Source organism: Schistocerca piceifrons, chromosome 1 (genome assembly GCF_021461385.2).
Source record: "Schistocerca piceifrons isolate TAMUIC-IGC-003096 chromosome 1, iqSchPice1.1, whole genome shotgun sequence".
In the NCBI taxonomy this organism is placed as follows: Eukaryota; Metazoa; Arthropoda; class Insecta; order Orthoptera; family Acrididae; genus Schistocerca; species Schistocerca piceifrons.
In genome coordinates, this window is record NC_060138.1 from 253404075 (window position 1) to 253425099 (window position 21025).

At 37.7% G+C, this 21025-nt stretch overlaps 1 protein-coding gene across 1 annotated transcript in view; it reads right to left on the reverse strand.

The window, feature by feature from the left end:
- The window catches only part of LOC124794433 (organic cation transporter protein-like), a 41637-nt gene extending 20968 nt beyond the window's left edge, over window positions 1-20669 (reverse strand). Inside the window, exons 1-6 of the mRNA XM_047258095.1 lie at window positions 20514-20669; window positions 14479-14707; window positions 14082-14185; window positions 12610-12764; window positions 12040-12208; window positions 6459-6698 (exon numbers count right to left, since the gene is read on the reverse strand). Of these exons, the coding sequence (XP_047114051.1) occupies window positions 6459-6698; window positions 12040-12208; window positions 12610-12764; window positions 14082-14185; window positions 14479-14707; window positions 20514-20656 (1040 nt within the window). The 5' untranslated portion in view covers window positions 20657-20669. The remainder of the gene's footprint in view (window positions 1-6458; window positions 6699-12039; window positions 12209-12609; window positions 12765-14081; window positions 14186-14478; window positions 14708-20513) is intronic.
- Window positions 20670-21025: the final 356 nt, after the last annotated feature.

Genomic DNA, 21025 nt, shown 5'->3' on the forward strand with positions numbered 1-21025 from the left:
ACATGATGCACCTCTTTTTTGTTTGTTGTGATGTTGATTGAACATGGAGAGAGTGAGGCACCTTGGGAGCAGACTTCCAACCAAAAACCCCTCCTCACACACCCAAAAGCCATGAAATTCTAGCGTGTCCAGTAGACACTCAATTCAAAGATCATTTATATTTGATTCGTCCTTATAATATGACACAAACATACTTCAGCAACCTTCTCATTCACGTTTTCTGACACAGCTGAAGGACAAACCAACATCTAAAAACTTCATCACATGTATTATTTCAAAACACCGAATAAAACTGGTTAATTGTCAGAGCTCAGCATTTGGTGCTTTATTTTGGTACTGTAGTTGTCTGGATCCATCAGATTTATATAGGACATGCATACATTTTTAATTTTTTCGATTACTTTTTTATAACTTGTAACAAAAATGATTCGCTAGCCAGTACATTAACTTTAGGATTTGACACAAGTAACGGAAATACTTGTTGATTTAAGTTATTCTCTTATACACTGAAGTCCTCATCACAGTTTACACTTGCACTCTAAGAAGACTCCCAGCAAGGTGGCTGAAGGGAGTGTCTGAACTGATATAAAATGAATAATATGGACCAGTACTGACTGCTTTTTGGTGCACCAACTTAATCCAGCAAACAACATTGTGTTTAATGCATCTAACATATCAATACATATGTTGATTTCAAATACGATTACATATAAGATTTTAGAAATTATTAATGCCCTGTGTCAGTTTGGGTTTCGTAAATGCAGGTAAGTTAAAAACAGTGTTGCCTGCTGCATACTGTAATATCAACACCAAAAATTAATTAAACTTTTATCTACATCCATAGACACATTTTCAGAGATAGAGGACAGTTAAACAGTTTTTATGTAATCACTGATGGAATTCTGTTCTTCACTTTTTAACTGATGTTCAGCTTTCTCTGTCTGCTTCCTCTTGCATAGGCATCAGAGTGAACTGTACAGTTCTGCCATTGCTCTGTACGGCTATTTTATTGTATGTGAATTTTGGATTAAGGCTACGCAGTTAGATCAGAAGCACAGGTATTGACATAAACACATTGTACAGTGCACCCTACCAGAGAAACTATTAAAAGATAATGTACATTATATTTTATATGTAATTTGCTTATAGTTAACTCCACATCTGAATGCCCTCACCATTCCTGTTTCTTTTTTAATTCTAGGAAAAAATTCTACATATTTCTTATTATGTGGCTTCTGCCTATAAATATTGATGTGGGAGGCAGACATCTAAGCAGGCAACAATATTAATTATTCATTTCCACAAAGTCACATCTTATTATCGAGAGAGCCATTTTAGCGATCTTTGGTGAAACTCAAAATTGTTATGTTCATATAGTTCCAAGAATATTTAAAGAGAGACATCTCTTTAAATAATTATTTCAGCAATCATATCTTCCAAGCAATTATTATTATTACTGTATTTATTGCTTTAATTTTTTTTATTTGTATGGATGCCACATTGGTGACCATGACAGAACTTGATTGTTGTGTACTAATCCATGTATTATTATCATTTAATGCGTAAAATTTTGATTCCAACAATACCAAGTGGATGGAGAGATGCAGGACGGAAGGAAAAGGGACAATTCTAGATGTGCCACATGGCAGCTTCTGTTGATTTAAAAAAAAGTTAAAACTTTCTTTTTATCGCTGGCTGCTTTTCTGAATAGAGCAGAAGTACAAATTTTTTTCAAAATTTTCTATGTGCAGAACTTCTTTCAGAAAGACAATCTCAGCATCAGTAGCAGCATGTAAGTAGACATTCTGAGTGTTCTCAAATTTTCAGATTCAGTTAAATTTGGGTCTGTGAAATTAATAGCATCTGCTGTATAACAGTTATGCTACAGCCACTACAGCCACTGCCAATAATAATAATAATAATAATAACAGTAATAATAATAATAATAATAAGATGCACAACTTATCTAACAAAAGAAATAATTGTTTTTGTGGACAGGTTTTTTTTTTTTTTTTTGCCAAATGTACAAGATCCCTCACAGATGTATGTTCACGAACTTATTTCTGGGCTGAAAAATCAGATATTCTTACGCTGCACCCACATAACGACTTGTGCTAACTATACATTTCCCTTGTTAAATGTTCACTTGTAGTCACGCTCATTTGATTTCATCACTCCCTGAATCAAAGGATCTGTTTTTGAAGGCTGCAGTTCCTTGGTGACTAATTTTTCCTGATAATTTACTTTTATGTTCCCAGCACAGTGTTCACACTGCAGCACAGTGTGTGCTGGTATGAAACTTCCTAGCAGATTAAAGCTGTGTGCCGGATTGAGACTTGAACTCAGGATCTTTCCTTTTTGTGGGCAAGTGCTCTACCGACTGCGTTACTCAAGCATGACTTATGGCCCATCCTCACAGCTATACTTTTCTGTTAGCATTTAAAATAGATTCAACATAGTTTATATTTTCATTGTGCACAAGAGCTAATTCGTGCAGCACAAACACAGACTGTCATTTGTGGAAATGATTAAACTCAAGTAGTAATGTCTACCAACATGGTCACTTGACTAGAATGCAAATGAGTCACTCAGGTCCATAAGGACTTAAAGCACATGGCCGTCGATCCCATATTTAAGTGAATACCAGAGAAACCAGTGATACAGCTTTTCATGAATTTTCAGATACACAATGTGGGCCTACAGCACAGGCAAACCCGACAGGTTTCAGAAGCATGAATAAATGCTATAATCTCACAATCAACAGTGATGTGCTTTAGGCCCTAATGATTGTCACTGCCTCAAATGGATTACTGTATGATAAAACTCATAGCTTAATATTCCATAACCCATTCAGAAATCCACAAAATAGGTTTACTGTCAGTAAAACTTTAACATATACTGATGTCTGATCTAATTTCACTACATACTGAGTGAATTAGTGTACCTGAGGAATGTGCTATCATCTAGCAGGAATTATGCCAAGTGAATGGGAATAGAAGTCTGCCTCAGTGTGCTATGGCCTGGTGGCACCAACATAAACTTCTAGTTGAGTGGCAAGGGCTAGCTGTGCACATTATCAACTGTGCACATTGTTTATCAAATCCCTACATATTTAGCCTTTAAGGCAAGCTGCGCATGTGCAAAACCTCCTTAAAATGTGCACAACTAAAGGTGTTCTCTCAATCCTGATACCAAGTGTCATGGAGTCTAGCGCAGCAGTAACGTGGTAGATTTAAGTGCCATATCTTTCAAATTACAGCATCTATGTTTGAAAGCATTCAAAGAAAAAGAAACCAATAAATCCGCAAAGTGTCAAAATTTAGGGTGTTCACATGCTCTTGTGCTCTTACACAGTAGCTTCCACTGCTCAACACTGTTGTTTAATCATAGCACAACTAATAATAGTAGTCCTTTGTGTCAGGCTTTTAATAGACAAAGTGCCTCTAATCTGTTACATTTTATAGTTGGATGCCATTACATGGTATCTGGCAACAGTGAGAATATTTCTTAAAAAGATAAGATATATTTATGTGCTAGTGTAGATAGATAATTAATTTATTTATTTATTAGTGCATTTTAATTTTTATCTAATTACTATTCATAATGGAGTCTAATTCTGATGTTCAGCAATCAGTTATGAATCCCACTATCAGACTGGCGAGATGTTCAGAAAACTCTTAAAAACCTGACAGAAGTGAAGAGTACTGTCCTACAAATGCAGGGACATACTAAATTAGGATTAATAATGCAAATTTAAAAAATTGTACATGCTTAAAACAAATTGCCCATAGTAAAAGGGAACTTAGCTATGCAAGTTAATGAAATTGCATGTGGGGGAAAAAACTGAACAGATTAGTCATTACCAGCAGTCAATGAAAGAAGAAATTATCAGCTGGTTGCCAGAAAAAGAAGAAAAACTTGACTAGACAATAGAAAATAAATTCCCCCAACCAAGTATGAGGCAGGTTTGCACTCTGTGCATGCATGAAGGAAACTGACAAATGTAGCAACAAAATTATTTCCACAAAACTTAAACACACAGAAAGAATGCACAAATTAAGAACCCAAACCTTAACAATAGAAGTTAGCAATGTAAAAGATTCTTTCATCTAAGAGATCAAAGAATGGTGAGAATATGTGGTAAAAGAAGTTACCACAATAGAAAAAGACATAAACAAAATTAATTATCTGACAGAGAGTGACAGCTCATGTATTGTTTCAGTAAACAATTTGTCTGGCCCACTGGTACTTCTATGAAGCAAGTTGGACCAGGTACAGAGCTACAGTCTAATGTTGCTACTATACCCAGTACAGATTAGGCACTACCCTTTTCATTGGCAGCACAGAGTTAGAGGCAAATACAGTTCCTCATGGGCAGTTCAGGGTGATGATGCTTGAAAAGAATAGGGTGATGACACCTGAAAAGAAATCCACTCACCTCATGATATTCATTTGGTCATTTAGTGGAATATTTTGTAGCCCACAATTCACCTCTTCTTAGATATAGTTTACATAATATTTTTTACCTGTACCTCTTGAAATATTGTAAGGGAATGAGCAATATACATTTTTATTTATTTATTTATTTTGCCTGATCTGCTTAGGCCATCAGGCCCTCTCTTACGCTGAACCGGAGTTTCATATATACAGTACATTTATTTTATCATAGTTACCTGAGAAACAACAATTTCAATCTGAGTGTCTATTGTGACAATGCAAGTAAATAATACTGACTATGAACCAATAAAATTAATACTGGAAGTACTTTACTACAGCTGCCAGTAATAATAATGATGTTGACGATAACAATAATAATGGTATGGCTAGTAAAAAATGAATTTATAGATGTACAAAATACGTAGATATTTTCTGATATAGCAAGTTCTGGGGAAAGAAAATTTAAGGAGGCTTCACCAGCTTTTATCTTCACCTTCAGATTGAAAATCGTGCCATTTCAAAAGATCAAACCAAAACATTCAGAAGTAGATACACACAATCATTGTGTGTGTGTGTTTTTAACAATTCAGCTTGGTACACTAAGTAATTACACCAACTGTTACAGTACTGCAACCTTTGTGTGACACCTTTCATTTTGTCTATAGAGCAGTTTTGTGTAATTCAACAGTCATGATGATAAGTATTGACCATGTGTGACTATTTTGTTAGCTATATACTCATACATACACTACAAATTACAACAATTTCTACATTCCTAGTTACAATGCATAATGCATTCATTTTGTAAGTAGGACAAACAAATTTATATGAATATGACAATTCATTGTGAAGTAATTGTTGCTGTTTCCATTCAGTAAACAAGAGCTACCAGCATTGTACAAGGAACTCAATGTGTTGTGTTTATGTTGAAGTTCTATGTAAATAACAAATGTGATTCTCGTAGTCCTTAGAGGCATTGCAACATCAACACGAAAAAATTAAATAAACTTGTATCTGTGTCCAGAGACATATTTTCAGAGATAGAGGACACAACCAGTTTTTATGCAATCACTGATGGAATTACATTCTTCAATTTTTTGGTCAATCTTCAGCTTTTGCTGTCTGCTTCCTTCTTCTTCTGGCATAGGCATCAGAACAAACTGCACAATATCCACCACTGCTCTGTACAGTGGTTTTATTATAGATAATTTTAGATTAAGGCTATAGTGTCAGGTCAGGAGCACAGGCACTGACGCAAACACATTGTATAGTGCACTATACCTGAAAAGCTAATAAAAAGAAGATTAATTGTGTTAAAATTGAGAAATGTACAGCAATCAATCACTGATAATCTGTTTACTGCATAAACATAACAAACAGATTATTAGAAATCGACTGCTGTATGTTTCTCAATTTTAATAAACACAGTCGCCAAGCAGACCCATTCCATATAGAATCAAACCTAGTAAATTTTATTTTCTGAGTAATTCACTTACAGTCACTTTGTATCTGAGTGCACTCACCATTCCTATCTTTTAAACGTTTAAGGGCAAATCCTACTTATTTGCAGTTATGTGGCTGTCCACATATAAATACTAATGTGGAGACAGGCATCTAAATGGGTAACACTGTCAATTATTCATCTTCATGATATCAGTCTTATTGTTGGGAGAGCCATTTTAGCAAACTTTGCTGAGATGGGGATCTGCTATGTCTCTTAACTTCAAGCATATTTAAAGAATTCATTCAATTGATGTCTCTTTAAATAATTATATCAGTAACCAAGCCTTTTAATGAATTATTATTGTGTTTATTTATTTTTTTATTAACGCAGATGATACAATATGTTGGGAGTGACCAGAAATCAGTCAATAATCAGTGATAGCATTTGATTGGTACTGATACAGCTAATCCGTCAGTGACCTCTTCTTGCAGTCCTCATATAGTACAAGACACCACTGATAAGTATTACATTCATTGTCTTAGTTGAAAATGATTTGCCATGGTTATGTAAAACTTACCACTGGAAAAATATATTTAATGATTTCTTCCTTAAATTGCTGTTTCTCATTAGATCCAGCAGAGATGGCTTTTGAATAGCAGCTGCAGCCCGTGCCTGAATTTTCTCTTCTTGTAGTAGTTTGTCCAGGACATCATCTGGAACATCTGCTTTATTCTGCTTGGCTACCTTGAGAATCAAGTGCTTGGCTTCATCAGTTTTGCCTTTTGTGAGTAACCATCGGACTGATTCTGGTATGAACCTTAAAAATTAATTTATTAATATAAAGTTACTAATTTCTGCAAAGTTATAATAATGGAAATTTTTAATTGCTATTCTCCAAAAATTTATCAAGATTTTCACATGATTTTTAAATATTGAGTAATAGAAGAATGGTAGCAGGATAGTGTAACCAGAAATTTATGTTTATTTTTAATAGTCACTTTTCCACTAATTATTAAGTTACTAGTTTGGATGAATCTAAGACAATGACTGGTCTACACACAGAACAAAAGTGGCCTGTCATTAATCACAGTTGAGTTGCCAGCGTATATTACAGAAGCAGTTTTATATCTGCAGTGTGTTTTCACTCATTCAACATCTTCAAGAATTCCTTCTCATGATGGAGTCTATAGGAAATAACATGTTAAGTGAACAAAAAAATAAATTTTTGAATATGCTCTTCCACTGTTTCCGTCTGTTCTGTGGTTTTATTTTAGTGTCCAATTCAGAGTGAGTTTTATTCTCTTTTTTGCATATTTGTCTTTTATATTGGTTGTAGGAAAGTCTGGTAGAGTGTAAATACTCTTATACTTTTGAATTATAGGAGACCATTCACTGAAAATCAAAAGCATTGAGCTGCCGATAGGCACAAAAAAAAAAAAAAAAAAAAAAAAAAAAAAAAAAAATGTACTTGCTAGCTTTCACAGTAATCCTTTTTTGAGCTAGAGCCACACACACACACACACACACACACACACACACACACACACACACACACACACCTATGCCCCTACATTGTGCCAGCTGGACGAACAATGCCAGTGCTGCATTTTGGCAGGGGGACTAGATTGTGGTGGGTGTTATGTCAAGTGGGGTGGAGATAGAAGGGGAGAGAAGTCAGAGGCAGGGAGAGGGATTGGAGGTGGGTGGCTACTGGCTTGGAGGAAGGTAGTGAGTTTGCTGGCTAAGAATGCAGATGGGAGTGGTGGCAGGTACATGGGCTAGGCTTGTGATGCTCAGTTGCCAGAGACGGTGGGGACATGAATTGGGAGGGAGTGTCAGGTTGGAGGAAGGAGAGAGGATGTGGGAACCATGGGTTTCCAGAGACTGAGGCCAGGATAGTAACAGAAGCAAAGGGTAGTTCCCATCTGTGGAGTTCAGAGAAGCTGATGGTGAAGGAAAGGATCCACACGGCCAGGTTGTGAAGCAGCCATTGAAATTAAGCATGTTATGCTCAGCTGCATGTTGTGCTACCCAGTGGCACAAAGTACTTCTGAGCACATCATGCCACCCAGTGGCACAACATGCAGCTGAGCACAACATGCTCAATTTCAATCTGCTTCACAACCTGGGCCATTTGGATTCTTTCCTCCATCACCAGCTTCTCTGAACTACACAGATGGTAGTTACCCTTGCAACACATGCTAACACACACCAGTATGCATATGCTTGTGCATGTGTGTGTGTGTGTGTGTGTGTGTGTGTGTGTGTGTGTGTGTGTTTTTCTTTTAAGCTCAAGAAAGATTACTCTGAAAGTTAACAAGTTTTCTTCTCTTTGGTTGTGCCTACTGATGACTCAACATTTATGCTTCTCAGGGAGTGGTCTCCTTTAATTCAAAAACAATTCAAGAGCATTGACTTTTCTACAGGGGTCATTCTATAAGTCATGGCAACTAAGGTATATCCTGCGATAACACAACAATATGAGAATTCCAAGATTTGCACTGGAACCACTATGGCAGTGTGTATCTGAATGACAACATAAAACAGGGTTCCTGTACAATAGGTTGTGGTAAAGGTTGAAATGAAGCACACACTTTGTAACTCTGTGTGAATTTATTATGTATGAGTTCAAAAGGATCATAAATGAAGCAACATCAATTACTATGCTTCAAAATAGTCCGCCAGTGCATACAAACAGCATTTCCAAAGATGGGGAAGGCACTGAATGCCACTTGCATTGCCACTAATGTATGTCACCTGTCGCCGAGATGACCTGAGGCCATTCACCCTGTTTGCAAAACGCCTCTCATGCAGTGGTTTTCTCATTTGTTGGATGTGGTCATAATCACACCCGACTGAGATGTGGTAAGCAGGGTGGGTGTGGGAGGATCCATCTTGTAACATGGCCAACCTCACAGTGAATGTTTCAGGTACTGGTACCAAGCCATACTCACATGTGGTTGCAAACTGTCAGCTGATTTTGGTAAAGTTTGCCATGATCTTTTGAATGTATTTACTGTGATTATGGTGATGTCTCATGTTTGCCTAATATACCATAGTTGCCATGACTTATGAAATTACGCTCATATTTTTATCTTTACTGTGTTTTCATCTTAATTCCTCTCAAAATAATGTTCTTCTCTGAAAGATTCAGAGATGATACACTTATTTTGCTTGTCAAACAAACTTTGAAATTTTGCACTATTAAGGGGGCTAATGTCATTTAAAATCAATAAAGGTAAGATTATTATTAGTTATCAGAGAAGTTTGATGAGGAATGTGTGCATAACCCTTATATAGCTTTTGGATATAGTCATTTCTACTTATGGAAATATTATTGGCTGCAATTCCAATTTTCATTCATTATAGAATTTCTTGAAAAAAATTTCTGCCATTTGACTGTTAATTGTTCATTTATTTCTCACAAACATGATTTTGGCTTTGTATCCATATCAAGTGCATGTTGAAAATGTCTAACCTATCTGAGACAAATTATCACCAAAAAACAGATTTCTGGTCTTATAGACCAGCTGTTGTATTACAGGATAGGAGTACAAATCGAAGATACATAATATTATGGCTTACATTGTGTACAATGAGAAACATGAACACCCAGTATGGTGTATTAATAGCTAATATATTCTTGTGACAAGCATTCATCACTTTGGGGTCCACGAACAGAAGGGATGAATGTAGGTCACAGAAATACATTAGCTGTTAAATACATCACACTGTATGTTAATGTTTATCATTGTGTACAATAAACCAATCAAAACTCCACATAGGAATATCAACAATGTAGGAAAAGACAAATTCCTATTTACCATAAAGAAGACATGTCAAGTTGCAGAGAGGTACAATTAAAAGACACGTACATAAAGGTTTCGGCCACAGCCTTTATCAGTAAAAGACAGACCAAATCATTCACACATACACACGAGAAAGCCGGAATGCCCCACATGCTGGAGTTGGTGGTCATGTGTGCATAAGGTGTGCTTGCTTGTGTGTGTGTGTGTGTGTGTGTGTGTGTGTGTGTCTGTCTTTTATGGTAATGGCTGTGGACAAAATCTTTAGGGAAGTGTGGAGTTGGTGGTCATGTGTGCATAAGGTGTGCTTGCTTGAGTGTGTGTGTGTGTGTGTGTGTGTGTGTGTGTGTGTGTGTGTGTGTGTGTGTCTGTCTGTCTTTTATGGTAATGGCTGTGGACGAAATCTTTAGGGAAGTGTCTTCTAATTGTGCCTGTCTGCAATTTTACTTTGTCTTCTTTACGGTAAGTAGCAATCTGTCTTTTTCTTCGCTGTTGACATTCATTGTGCACACTGTCAGTCACATTATATATCTTCGATGTGTACTCATATCCTGTAATAATACAATTAGTTTATAAGACCAGAAATTTGTTTTGACGATGACAACATTTCACAGCCAGGTCAGACATTTTTACCATTTAATCAACATGCACTTGGGAATGGCTACAAAACTGAAATCTTGGTCATGAAAAATAAGTACACGATTAATAGAAAAATAGTAATATCATAAGTTTCAAGAAGACTCTAAATATTGGGTAAGTAGTACTTGCACATAACAGACACTACAACATATGCTGACAATGGTAAAAGTGAACAAAATGTGCCAAATACCTATCAACAGTAGACAAAATCAAAATACAAATCATAAGAGAGAGAGCATTTTACATGCAGTACAAGCACAGTTGTTACCACATGAGAAATATCTGATGCTGAAGTAGTTGTTAATTAGTCTTCAAAGACCAACTTAATAAATAATTGATCCTTTCTGATCTTGTTATATTAGTTCTACACACAATCTGTGATCTCTTCGAGAATTTTCTGTTGACATGAGACAGTTGTTGTGGTGCTGGCTTTAATAATTGGGATCTCCACTTCCTCCTCTAGATACTTTCTCCATTTTTATACAATGAATTACCATGAGGGAACTTCAAAACGTAAGTCACACATTATTATAGCAGGCTAAGTAATTTTTATTGAATGCTGCATTACATTTCAAAGTGACATAGATACATGATACTATTTTTCAACTCCTGCCATGCCACTGCACTGCACACTGTGATACACTTGTCATCCATACGGTGAGAGAACTGTCGGCAGCAAACCTAGAACATGTATTTTCTTCTGACACTCTACCACTCTTGTTTCCTGGTGTTAGTGTGGGACAACATGTGTGCCTTATTTTTCAAAGTGCCCTTATAATGTGAAAAACATTTTTGTGTTGCACTTCCGCTATCTGTTTCACACCAGTGGACTCACAACATTAAACCCAAAGGAAATTTTCCTCTTGCCTGAAACGATTATTCATCAATTTATGTACACAGTCATGTGCAAATCAAAAGTGACAAACAAATTTAACAAATAGCATATAACATTAATCACCAAAGAAAATATTTTAAGTGGGACACTCCTCAGTTTATTGAGACAGATATTTCAAGTCTGGATTATATATCAACTAGGGATTAAAGTGTTTTTTTTTTAATTAATGGAAGAACTTTCTGAACTTCCCCATCTATGACACCAATGATCACAGAAAGCTTCTCTGTAGAAACAATACATCAAAATATGGTTGATGGAATTGGAACTTTCATACCATATTACACAAGGGGTTATTGTCAAATTAGAATTAAAATGAGTGAAAGTCCATATGATCACATTAGCTGTTTCTTGTAGCTCATAGCTCATTCAAAGATACAAGACCAGTTTTGCACCTTAACAAAAGTTTTGTAAGTTTATTTAACACTACAGCATTTGACAATACCTATACAGAACAGCATTTCTCATGAAAGTTTTTTACAGTTTTTTAAAAGAGAACATTTATGATTTTTGTTATACTAAGATTGTAATTCTTTTATACAGAAATGCATGTGAGGATTCACCTTTAAGGTGTTAAACAGGTCACAGGTCTTTCAATGGACTACCACAAACAACTAATGTGATCATATGGACTTTCACTCACTTTAATTGTAATGTGATAATAACACCGTGTGTAATATTATGGTATGAAAGCTCCAGTTTTATCAGTCATGTATTATTTTAGCTCTGGTTGCACCACCTTCAGAGTGGTTTGTCAAAGGGCTCTATATGGTCAAAATCACTGAGGAGTATAAAACATAACACTGTACTTATTTCCTTACCACCAGTATGATAGGAAAAGCACTTCAGGAACAGAAAATGCTGTTTGCAGAATTCTCCATTCCTTTATAAAGTAAGCAAAGAATCCAGTCAGCAAGTATCCAGTTGTACCAAATACTTGGCACAACAAACCAGCAACTATTCTTTTGCTTGGACCAACCATTTCCATTGCTGAAAAATGAGGTAACTGCATTGATTTCTGCAAAATGAATTTAAAAAAAAAAGTTATTCAAAATCTTCCATAAGTTAAGTACTATAATAGCTCCCATTATTTTGTGTGATACAAAAATATTAAAACTATATGGCATATCGGAAATACATAAAGTGCAGCAATTTGGGTTTAAATATCTCAAGAAAAATTATCTTAAAAGTTAACTTCAGTTACAGAAAAATAGAAAAGGCCACTACTTTCCAGCTGGTTGCAAAGGCATAAATATACTCAACCTTTTCATCTCTAGTTTCAAATGAAGGATTCTTGGTTCTTTTAAACCATCTTTTTTGTGTTTATCCGAGTGTGTGCTGCCATTTGATATGTGAAATATTCTTGTAATTTAACTAACACTTATGCTTACCTATAACATAGGCTACCAAAAACATTCCAGAAGTAGTAGCACCAATCAACATTCTAGCTGCAACATATGAAGAATAATTTGGCAGTACTGCAGCTCCTATTCCACCAATTATCTGGAGGACAAGGGAGAGGAAGAAAATTGGTTTCCGCCCAAATCTGAAAAGTTCATTAAAAAAATCCATTTTAAGTGGTTATTTTGTGACAAGTGGTCATTTTGTGACACAAGTAAAAAATTATCAAAACTGCAACTTCTGTGCTGGGCATGTTCTATGGAGAGAGAGAGAGAGAGAGAGAGGAGAGAGAGAGAGAGAGAGAGATAGAGTACGTGTGTGTATCTGAGGAACATGTATAGTTCTGACAACACTGGGGAAAGGAATACAACATAGCACTTCATTAGGTACTATTCTGGTATGTACCTGGAGCTACCTTATGTAACAATAAAGAACTCAGATTCAAGAACCAGTTCTCCCAATTACAAATTCAATGTTTAAAATTCACATCATGCTAGTTGTCCACTCTGCATGTCGTAGGAACATGTTCTTTGACTTGTTCCACATTCCTGAAGGTTTTCTATGATGATAAAATATATAGCTCAAGATGAACGAATGAGTGAAAGTAATATATGCAACTTCCCACAGTTTTTTTAAACCAAGCACAAACTATTTTTTTAGTTAACACCGACTGCCTGTTGACACAATGTTTATCAGTATTGGTACATTGTCAGTTTCAATAAGCAAAAAGAATATAACAGTCTCCAGTCTTATTAAAGAAAACTTCCTGACTTCCACTTTGACCACTTCATATCCTCACTCAGCACATTCAAACTGTGTGCACTATGGGTGGCAGATTGATTGAACAGATATAACATACACTTCAGCTTCTTTCATATTTGTTATGTTTTACATTTTTTGCACAATTATCACTCACATTAACAACAAGAGTAGTGATGAAGGCAATATAGTATATTATTTCAGTCATGTTAGTACCATGGAAGAATTTTTCCTCTACATCACACCAACTAATACTAATGTAGCAATGAAAATAATCAATTTTTGACAATGTAAAGTAATTTGGTAGATAAATAAATCTACTCACCAAGTGGCAGCAGAAAAACATGTATAAAAAAGGTTATACTTATGCAAGGTTTCAGAGACAGGGCTCCTTCTTCTGGCAGAAGGATTGAAGAGGAAGGAAGAGGGGAGAAGGGAAAGGAACTGGAGATGTATAGGAAAAGGGGTAGAGTTCAGAAAAGTCACCCAGATCCCCAGGTCAGGCGAGACTTACCAGACAATCCTTCTGCAGAAAGAAGGAGCCACTGCTTCGAAAGCTTGCATAAGTAAAATCTTTCTTTATATGCATGTTCTGCTGTCGCTTGGGGAGTAGATTTTTTTATCCATCCAATTACATTATATTGTCAAATAATACTAATGTAGTGCGCTTAATTATTATATTCCCACAGCTTCATCAATTTACCTGTCTGACAAGTCACCAAATATTATAGAGCCAAGAAGAACTCCAACCATGAACATTGAATCAGCAGTTGCACTTAACCATGCATATTCACAGACCAGGTTAAACTGAAAGAAAAGTCAAAGCTTATTAATCAATAGTAATCGTTTACAGATTACAGTGAGGGAGAAAGCCATCACTTACCACAGGCAGCTGTGCTGACTGCACCAACATTTTCCAAGTCACTAATCAGTGGACAACATGTTCACATTACATCACTCTTATACAAATGCCAAAAAAGTTGGTGCAGCACCTCTTCTGCCTCTAAAATCTGTGGACCATATTGCTTTCCCTCACTGCAGAATAAATAGTCATGAAAACTGTACGATCTCTTACGAGGACATAAATTATACTGACCAACCTCCATTACGGCACTGCTCTTGTAAGTCGTCGTGTCGTACATCCAACTGTCACAATCCACAGTGTTATTTGTTGGTAATCTTGCATCAAAATATTCTTGGGTGAAATTTGCATCTAACCGCTGACAAGATGACCATCTCTTTGCTGCAGTATCCCATGGAATTGTCATATTAATTACCTCAGGTGCCAAAACATATGTACTATTTTCCATTTCATAAGGAAGACGGCACCTGGGCGAAAGTGAAAAATTGTTAACTACTATTTTCTGTATAGAATATAGCAATCACAATTTGACAACTGTCTGATAACATTAAATATTATTTTTAAAAAAGCATGACATATTTCAAGCTGTTTTTGTGCTGTATATTTGTCTGAAGTAAAAATTACTGTACATACAGAGTCAGTGTATGTTCTTTTGTTTGTGGGCATGCTAAATCATTTGATTTTTTGTTAAGTGTGAAGTATTTTCCCTCATTTTGTTTTATTCTTTTTCGCTTATGATAACAGCTTTGTGACATAAAAGACACCTCTCACACCTAATATTGTTAACAACACATTAATAACACACATTCACTTGGTAAAAATCACAATTTTTAAGTGGAAAGTAAATAAGTCAGAAATAAATGTTTTCACAGTTTTTGAGCACAGGTTCCTTTTTTGGGAGGTAAATATAAAACAACAGCTCATATAGGAGAATGTACAAGTTATTCATAATATCAAGAAAGAGAGAGAATACTTTTTATTCAAGTATGAGTTCCATTGTTTATTATGCCTTGGATTTGTGTATGTTTAATGTGTATCACCTCGCCTTTAATACAAACTTTTTTAAAGAAAGAAGTTGAGAATATAGGAATGAAATTATAAAATTACATTGAAATGTTTATTTTTCTCTGCCTGAATAAAAGTAATGAACTCAGCAGAAGTAAGGGTTAAATTCTTAGGAAATCAGACATTTGAAACATTGTCTAAAAATCAAACTCATAACTCTTACACATTAACAAACTTGGCGGGTCCAAGTTACATATATTTTATGGTCTTTATGGAACAACCATATCAGATATGGTAATTTTAACACCTTATCAGCAGCAAATGCATCAACACTCCAATAAGACAGTAAATGGCACAGTATACTAAAAAAAATGTGACCAGCAAAAACTTTATTTAATTACATTACATTGTAAATCATATTTCAACATAATATATGCAGAACTGTATTGCAATGAAATATTATTGCAGAATATTTGTAGTTTTTTGTCACAGTGAGTAACATAAGTCATGAAGAAATGCAGGAAACTTGAAAATAACTCTTAATTTTGCAACCTATATGAAGAGAGCCATTACCTAGAAAGATAAGGCGTGGAATGCTGCTAACAGCTCTCTGCTCATAGTATCATAATAAATACATTTTGACCTTCTTTATGATACAAGTACAGGAATAAAAGCTACAGAAAGTCTCCTTAGTGAAAATACAGCTGTTTAAATACAGTACTTGGAAAAACTGACAGCCTAATCACAGAAAATGGATTATTATAGAATTCTGACAAAACTGACTTCTCAAACAACGAAATACAAGAAGTAGAAAGTGTTAAGATTTTGGGATCATGGATAGATCACAACTTTAATTGGAAAGGCCACTGCCTGGAATTATGGAAGCACCTTAGTTTAGCTATGTTTGCAGCATACAAGATGACTGCAGTAGGTGATTCAGCATGGAAGAAACAAGTTTATTCTGCACATTGCCATTCACCAATGGGTTATGAATCACTTGTAGGAATAAACAATGCATAGGGAAAGTATTTTCCGAAATCCGAACACAGAAGTGTGAAGTGTGATGTATGGTGTTAGCCCTAGAATGTTCTGCTTACATCTCTTCACAAGCAGCTTCACAGTATATACACTACTGGCCATTAAAATTGCTACACCATGAAGATGACATGCTACAGATGCGAAATTTAACCAACAGGAAGAAGATGCTGTGATATGCAAATGATTAGCTTTTCAGAGTATTCACACAAGGTTGGCGCCAGTGGCGACACCTACAACGTGCTGACACGAGGAAAGTTTCCAACCGATTTCGCATACACAAACAGCAGCTGACCAGCATTGCCTGGTGAAACATCGTCGTGATGCCTCATGTAAGGAGGAGAAATGCGTACCATCATGTTTCCGACTTTGATAAAGGTCAGATTGTAGCCTATCGTGATTGCAGTTTATCGAATCACAACATTGCTGCTCTGTTGGTCGAGATCCAATGACTGTTAGCAGAATATGGAATCGGTGGGTTCAGGAGGGTAATACCGAACACTGTGCTAGATCCCAACGGCCTCATATCACTAGCAGTTGAGATGACACGCATCTTATCTGCATGGCTGTGATGGAACATGCAGCCACATCTCGATCCCTGAGTCAACAGATGGGGACGTTTGCAAGACAACAACCATCTGCACGAACAGTTTGATGACATTTGCAGCAGCATGGACCATCAACTCGGAGACCATGGCTGCTATTACCCTTGACGCCGCATCACAGATAGGAGTGTCTGCGATGGTGTACTCAATGACGAACCTGGGTGCAAGAATGGCAAAACGTCATGTTTTTGGATGAATCCAAGTTCTGTTTACAGCATCATGATGGTCGCATATGTGTTTGGCGACATCGCGGTGAACGCACATTGGAAGCGTGTATTCGTTATCGCCATACTGGTGTATCACCCGGAGTGATGGTATGGGGTGCCATTGGTTACACATCTCAGTCACCTGTTGTTTGCATTGACAGCACTTTGAACAGTGGATGTTACAGTTCAGATGTGTTACGACCCGTGGCTCTGCCCTTCATTTGATCCCTGCGAAACCCTACATTTCAGCAGGATAATGCACGACCGCATGTTGCAGGTCCTGTACAGGCCTTTCTGGATACAGAAAATGTTCGACTGCTGCCCTGGCCAGCACATTCTCCAGATCTCTCACCAATTGAAAACATCTGGTCAATGGTGGCCGAGCAACTGGCTCATCACAATATGCCAGTCACTACTCATGATGAACTGTGGTATTATGTTGAAGCTGCATGGGCAGCTGTACCTGTACACGTCATCCGAGCTCTGTTTGACTCAATGCCCAGGCGTATCAAGGCCGTTATTACGGCCAGAGGTGGTTGTTCTGGGTACTGATTTCTCAGGATCTATGCACCGAAATTGCGTGAAAATGTAATCACATGTCAGTTCTAGTATAATATATTTGTCCAATGAATACCTGTTTATCATCTGCATTTCTTGTTGGTGTAGCAATTTTAATGGCCAGTAGTGTACTTCATGTGGCCGAGCAACTGGCTCATCACAATATGCCAGTCACTACTCATGATGAACTGTGGTATTATGTTGAAGCTGCATGGGCAGCTGTACCTTTTTGCTGAGATGCCGCGATGAGAGAGTAATACCTAAGTTTGCTAGATTTGTGCATTTTATTGATACGAAAACGGCCAACAACATCAAGAAGCGTGCCAGTTTCGCCTTAGTCAAGGAGCGCATTCGCTTCACTCGAAGACAACTGGATCTCATATCCAAGGATTTACTTTTTTTTGCACTTGGAGTTATCGTCGCTGCTGTCGGACGCATCCTGGGAATGGGTGGATATTTCTTCTTGGGCACTATCAGATTGGACGCATAGGAGCGCTGTCATGAAACAGTCTTCAAAGTTTCAACGGCTTTCTTCTCAACCCACGACATCTGATGACGACACCCGTCGACGGACAGTGATTAACCTCACGAGTAAAGAACTGGACGACGCCACGCTGTCAGTGTTGGAGAAAGGCCTGAATTTTGCCCCTACACCGAGGAATGTGCCTATCACCGAAATCATCTGCGCAGTCGAACAAGCAGTGTCCAGTTTTTCGGAGGACCAAGCTGAAGAGATTAGGCAAGAGGTCTCACATACATTGCGGCGGGCGCCGCCTCCACGGAGTAACATCTCCTCTCTCGAGAGGGCAGCCGTCCGGTCCATTAGAGAAGACGAAGATCTGATAGTTCTACCAGCAGACAAAGGGAACGCAACGGTTCTTCTGTCCCGTGATGACTATCTGGGAAAGATGGATCTCTTACTTGAAGACTCAGCATACAGAACATTGCAGGACGACCCAACTGAACGGATTAAACGGAAGACGCTTTCACTGCTGAAGAAGAGTTCTTTACCTGACGACGTTCTTAAAAAACTTCGTCCTGGTGCTGCCGTGCCACCGAGATTATACGGTCTACCAAAGATTCATAAGCAAGGGGTCCCGCTTCGTCCGATCGTGAGTAATTTGGGTGCTCCTACCTACAATCTAGCCAAGTATTTGGCATCTGTTCTTGGCCCTCACGTCGGTAAATGCGAACATCACATTTCCAATTCTATGGTGTTTATTCAGAGATTGAAGTCCTTGTCTCTTAGTCCCTCGGATTTACTTGTGAGCTTTGATGTCGTGTCGCTTTTTACCCGGGTTCCTCTGGAAGAATCCTTGCAATTAATTGGTGAGAAACTGGATGAGGAAACAACCAGGCTTTGTCACCACGTGATGACGTCGACGTACTTCTTATTTAATGACAAATATTTTGAACAGACTGACGGAGTGGCTATGGGGAGCCCATTGTCCCCAATAGTCGCCAATCTTTTTATGGAAGATTTTGAGGACATGGCGCTGAAGACGGCGTCCTTAAAACCAACTTGTTTTTGGAGGTACGTTGACGATACGTTTATGGTGTGGCCTCATGGGAGAGAAGCTCTTGACCGCCTTCTAGATCATTTTAATTCCCTGCATCCTAGCATCAAGTTTACCATGGAGGTGGAAAGTGATGGGAAGCTTCCGTTTCTGGATGTTCTGGTGTACAGAAAGGATGATGGGACACTGGGACATAGTGTTTATCGAAAGCCTACTCACACGGACCGTTACCTGCATGCTTCTAGCTGTCATCCATCGTTCCAGCGTACGGGGATCCTGCGGACGTTGGCGAGAAGAGCTTATGCCATTTCAGATGGAGAAAGCTTGACACAAGAATTGGACCATCTTAAGGTTGTGTTCAAGCAGAATGGCTATACAGATAAACAGATCCGTCGTGCTTTCCAGTATGGACCTTCACCTGAACCACCAGAAGATACCTGCAAATCGGTGGCCTTTTTGCCTTTTGCTGGGAGCATTTCCTCGAAGATAGGAAGAATTCTGAAAAGATACCACATCAAAAGTATTTTTCGTCCGCCAGCCAAGATTAGAGCGCTCCTTGGCTCTGTTAAGGATGACTTGGGTTTGAGGAAGCCCGGCGTGTACAAGATCCCTTGCCATTGTGGGAAGGCTTATATTGGGCAGACAATCCGGACCATTCAGGACCGATGTGTTGAGCATCAGCGGCACACACGGCTGCTTCAACCTGAGAAGTCTGCAGTGGCGGAGCACTGTCTCACCGAAGGACACAGAATGCTCTATGACAAGACACAAATGGTTGCCCCTGCATCTCGCTATTGGGACTGTGTTTTAAAAGAATCCATAGAGATTCGTTTATCTGACAATCTTCTTAATAGAGACAAGGGCTATCTTTTAAGTAAGACTTGGGACCCGGTGTTATCTGACATCAAAAAACAACGGTCTGTGTTTCGATCGTCGGAATAAAAAGTTTTTTAATTTTTGACAGCGATATCTCGATTTCGCCTATTTCCACCACTGGCGGCGCGGTATGTTTACTGCGCTAGAGGGCAGTTACGGGACCTTCTCGCGCACGCGTTGTGGGTCTTCTGCTGGCCTATATAGGGGCCGCAGCTTGCGCTAGGAAGTCAGTTCCGGCGAGTTCGTGCACCAGCACTCTCACCTGAAGATGGCGGCCAGATGGACCGCGGAAATATTGTGTCATGAAGACGTTATGATCCGGCTGCATACCCGAGAAGAATATTATCATTAGTGTACTTCATCATTACCAATATTTCTCTTCTCTCAAAAAGTAGTGAAGGCGGGAAAAAAAGACTTGAAGGAGTTAACATTTGTACACAATGATAGGTAAATAAGTATGAGAGCACTCACCTATGTTTTGTTTTAGCTTGTAGGAAAACATTTGCCACTTCGTGTGTAGCACAAAATATCACAGGCAAACTGAAGAAGATATAAATACGCTTTTGGTAACGTCCAGACTCTCCCAAATACTTCAAAATATCATCATAAGCCATTTCTTCAGTATATTAATTCTGAAATAAAGAAGTGTAAATAATTATAACTCATTTGATATTCAGTCATATCACTGTGATTCCAGGACACTCCAGATTGTTGTCTGTTATGTGCAACATTTGAATTGACATACATGAACATTAATACTTCTTTATGCACAGTGTCTCATTTACTTTTACCATCCTAATTAATTTGTTGTCTTAAAGCAAAATAAGAGAAGTATGAAGTAAATACTGTTTATCTATCAGATGGACATCAACCAGCATGATTGCCTTTCTTATAGCTTTGTTTGCTACATCTTTTTTAAATATCACCCTATATTTTTTACTTAGAACCCACTTTGTCTCCTCAAGGTCCGTTCAAGAACATAT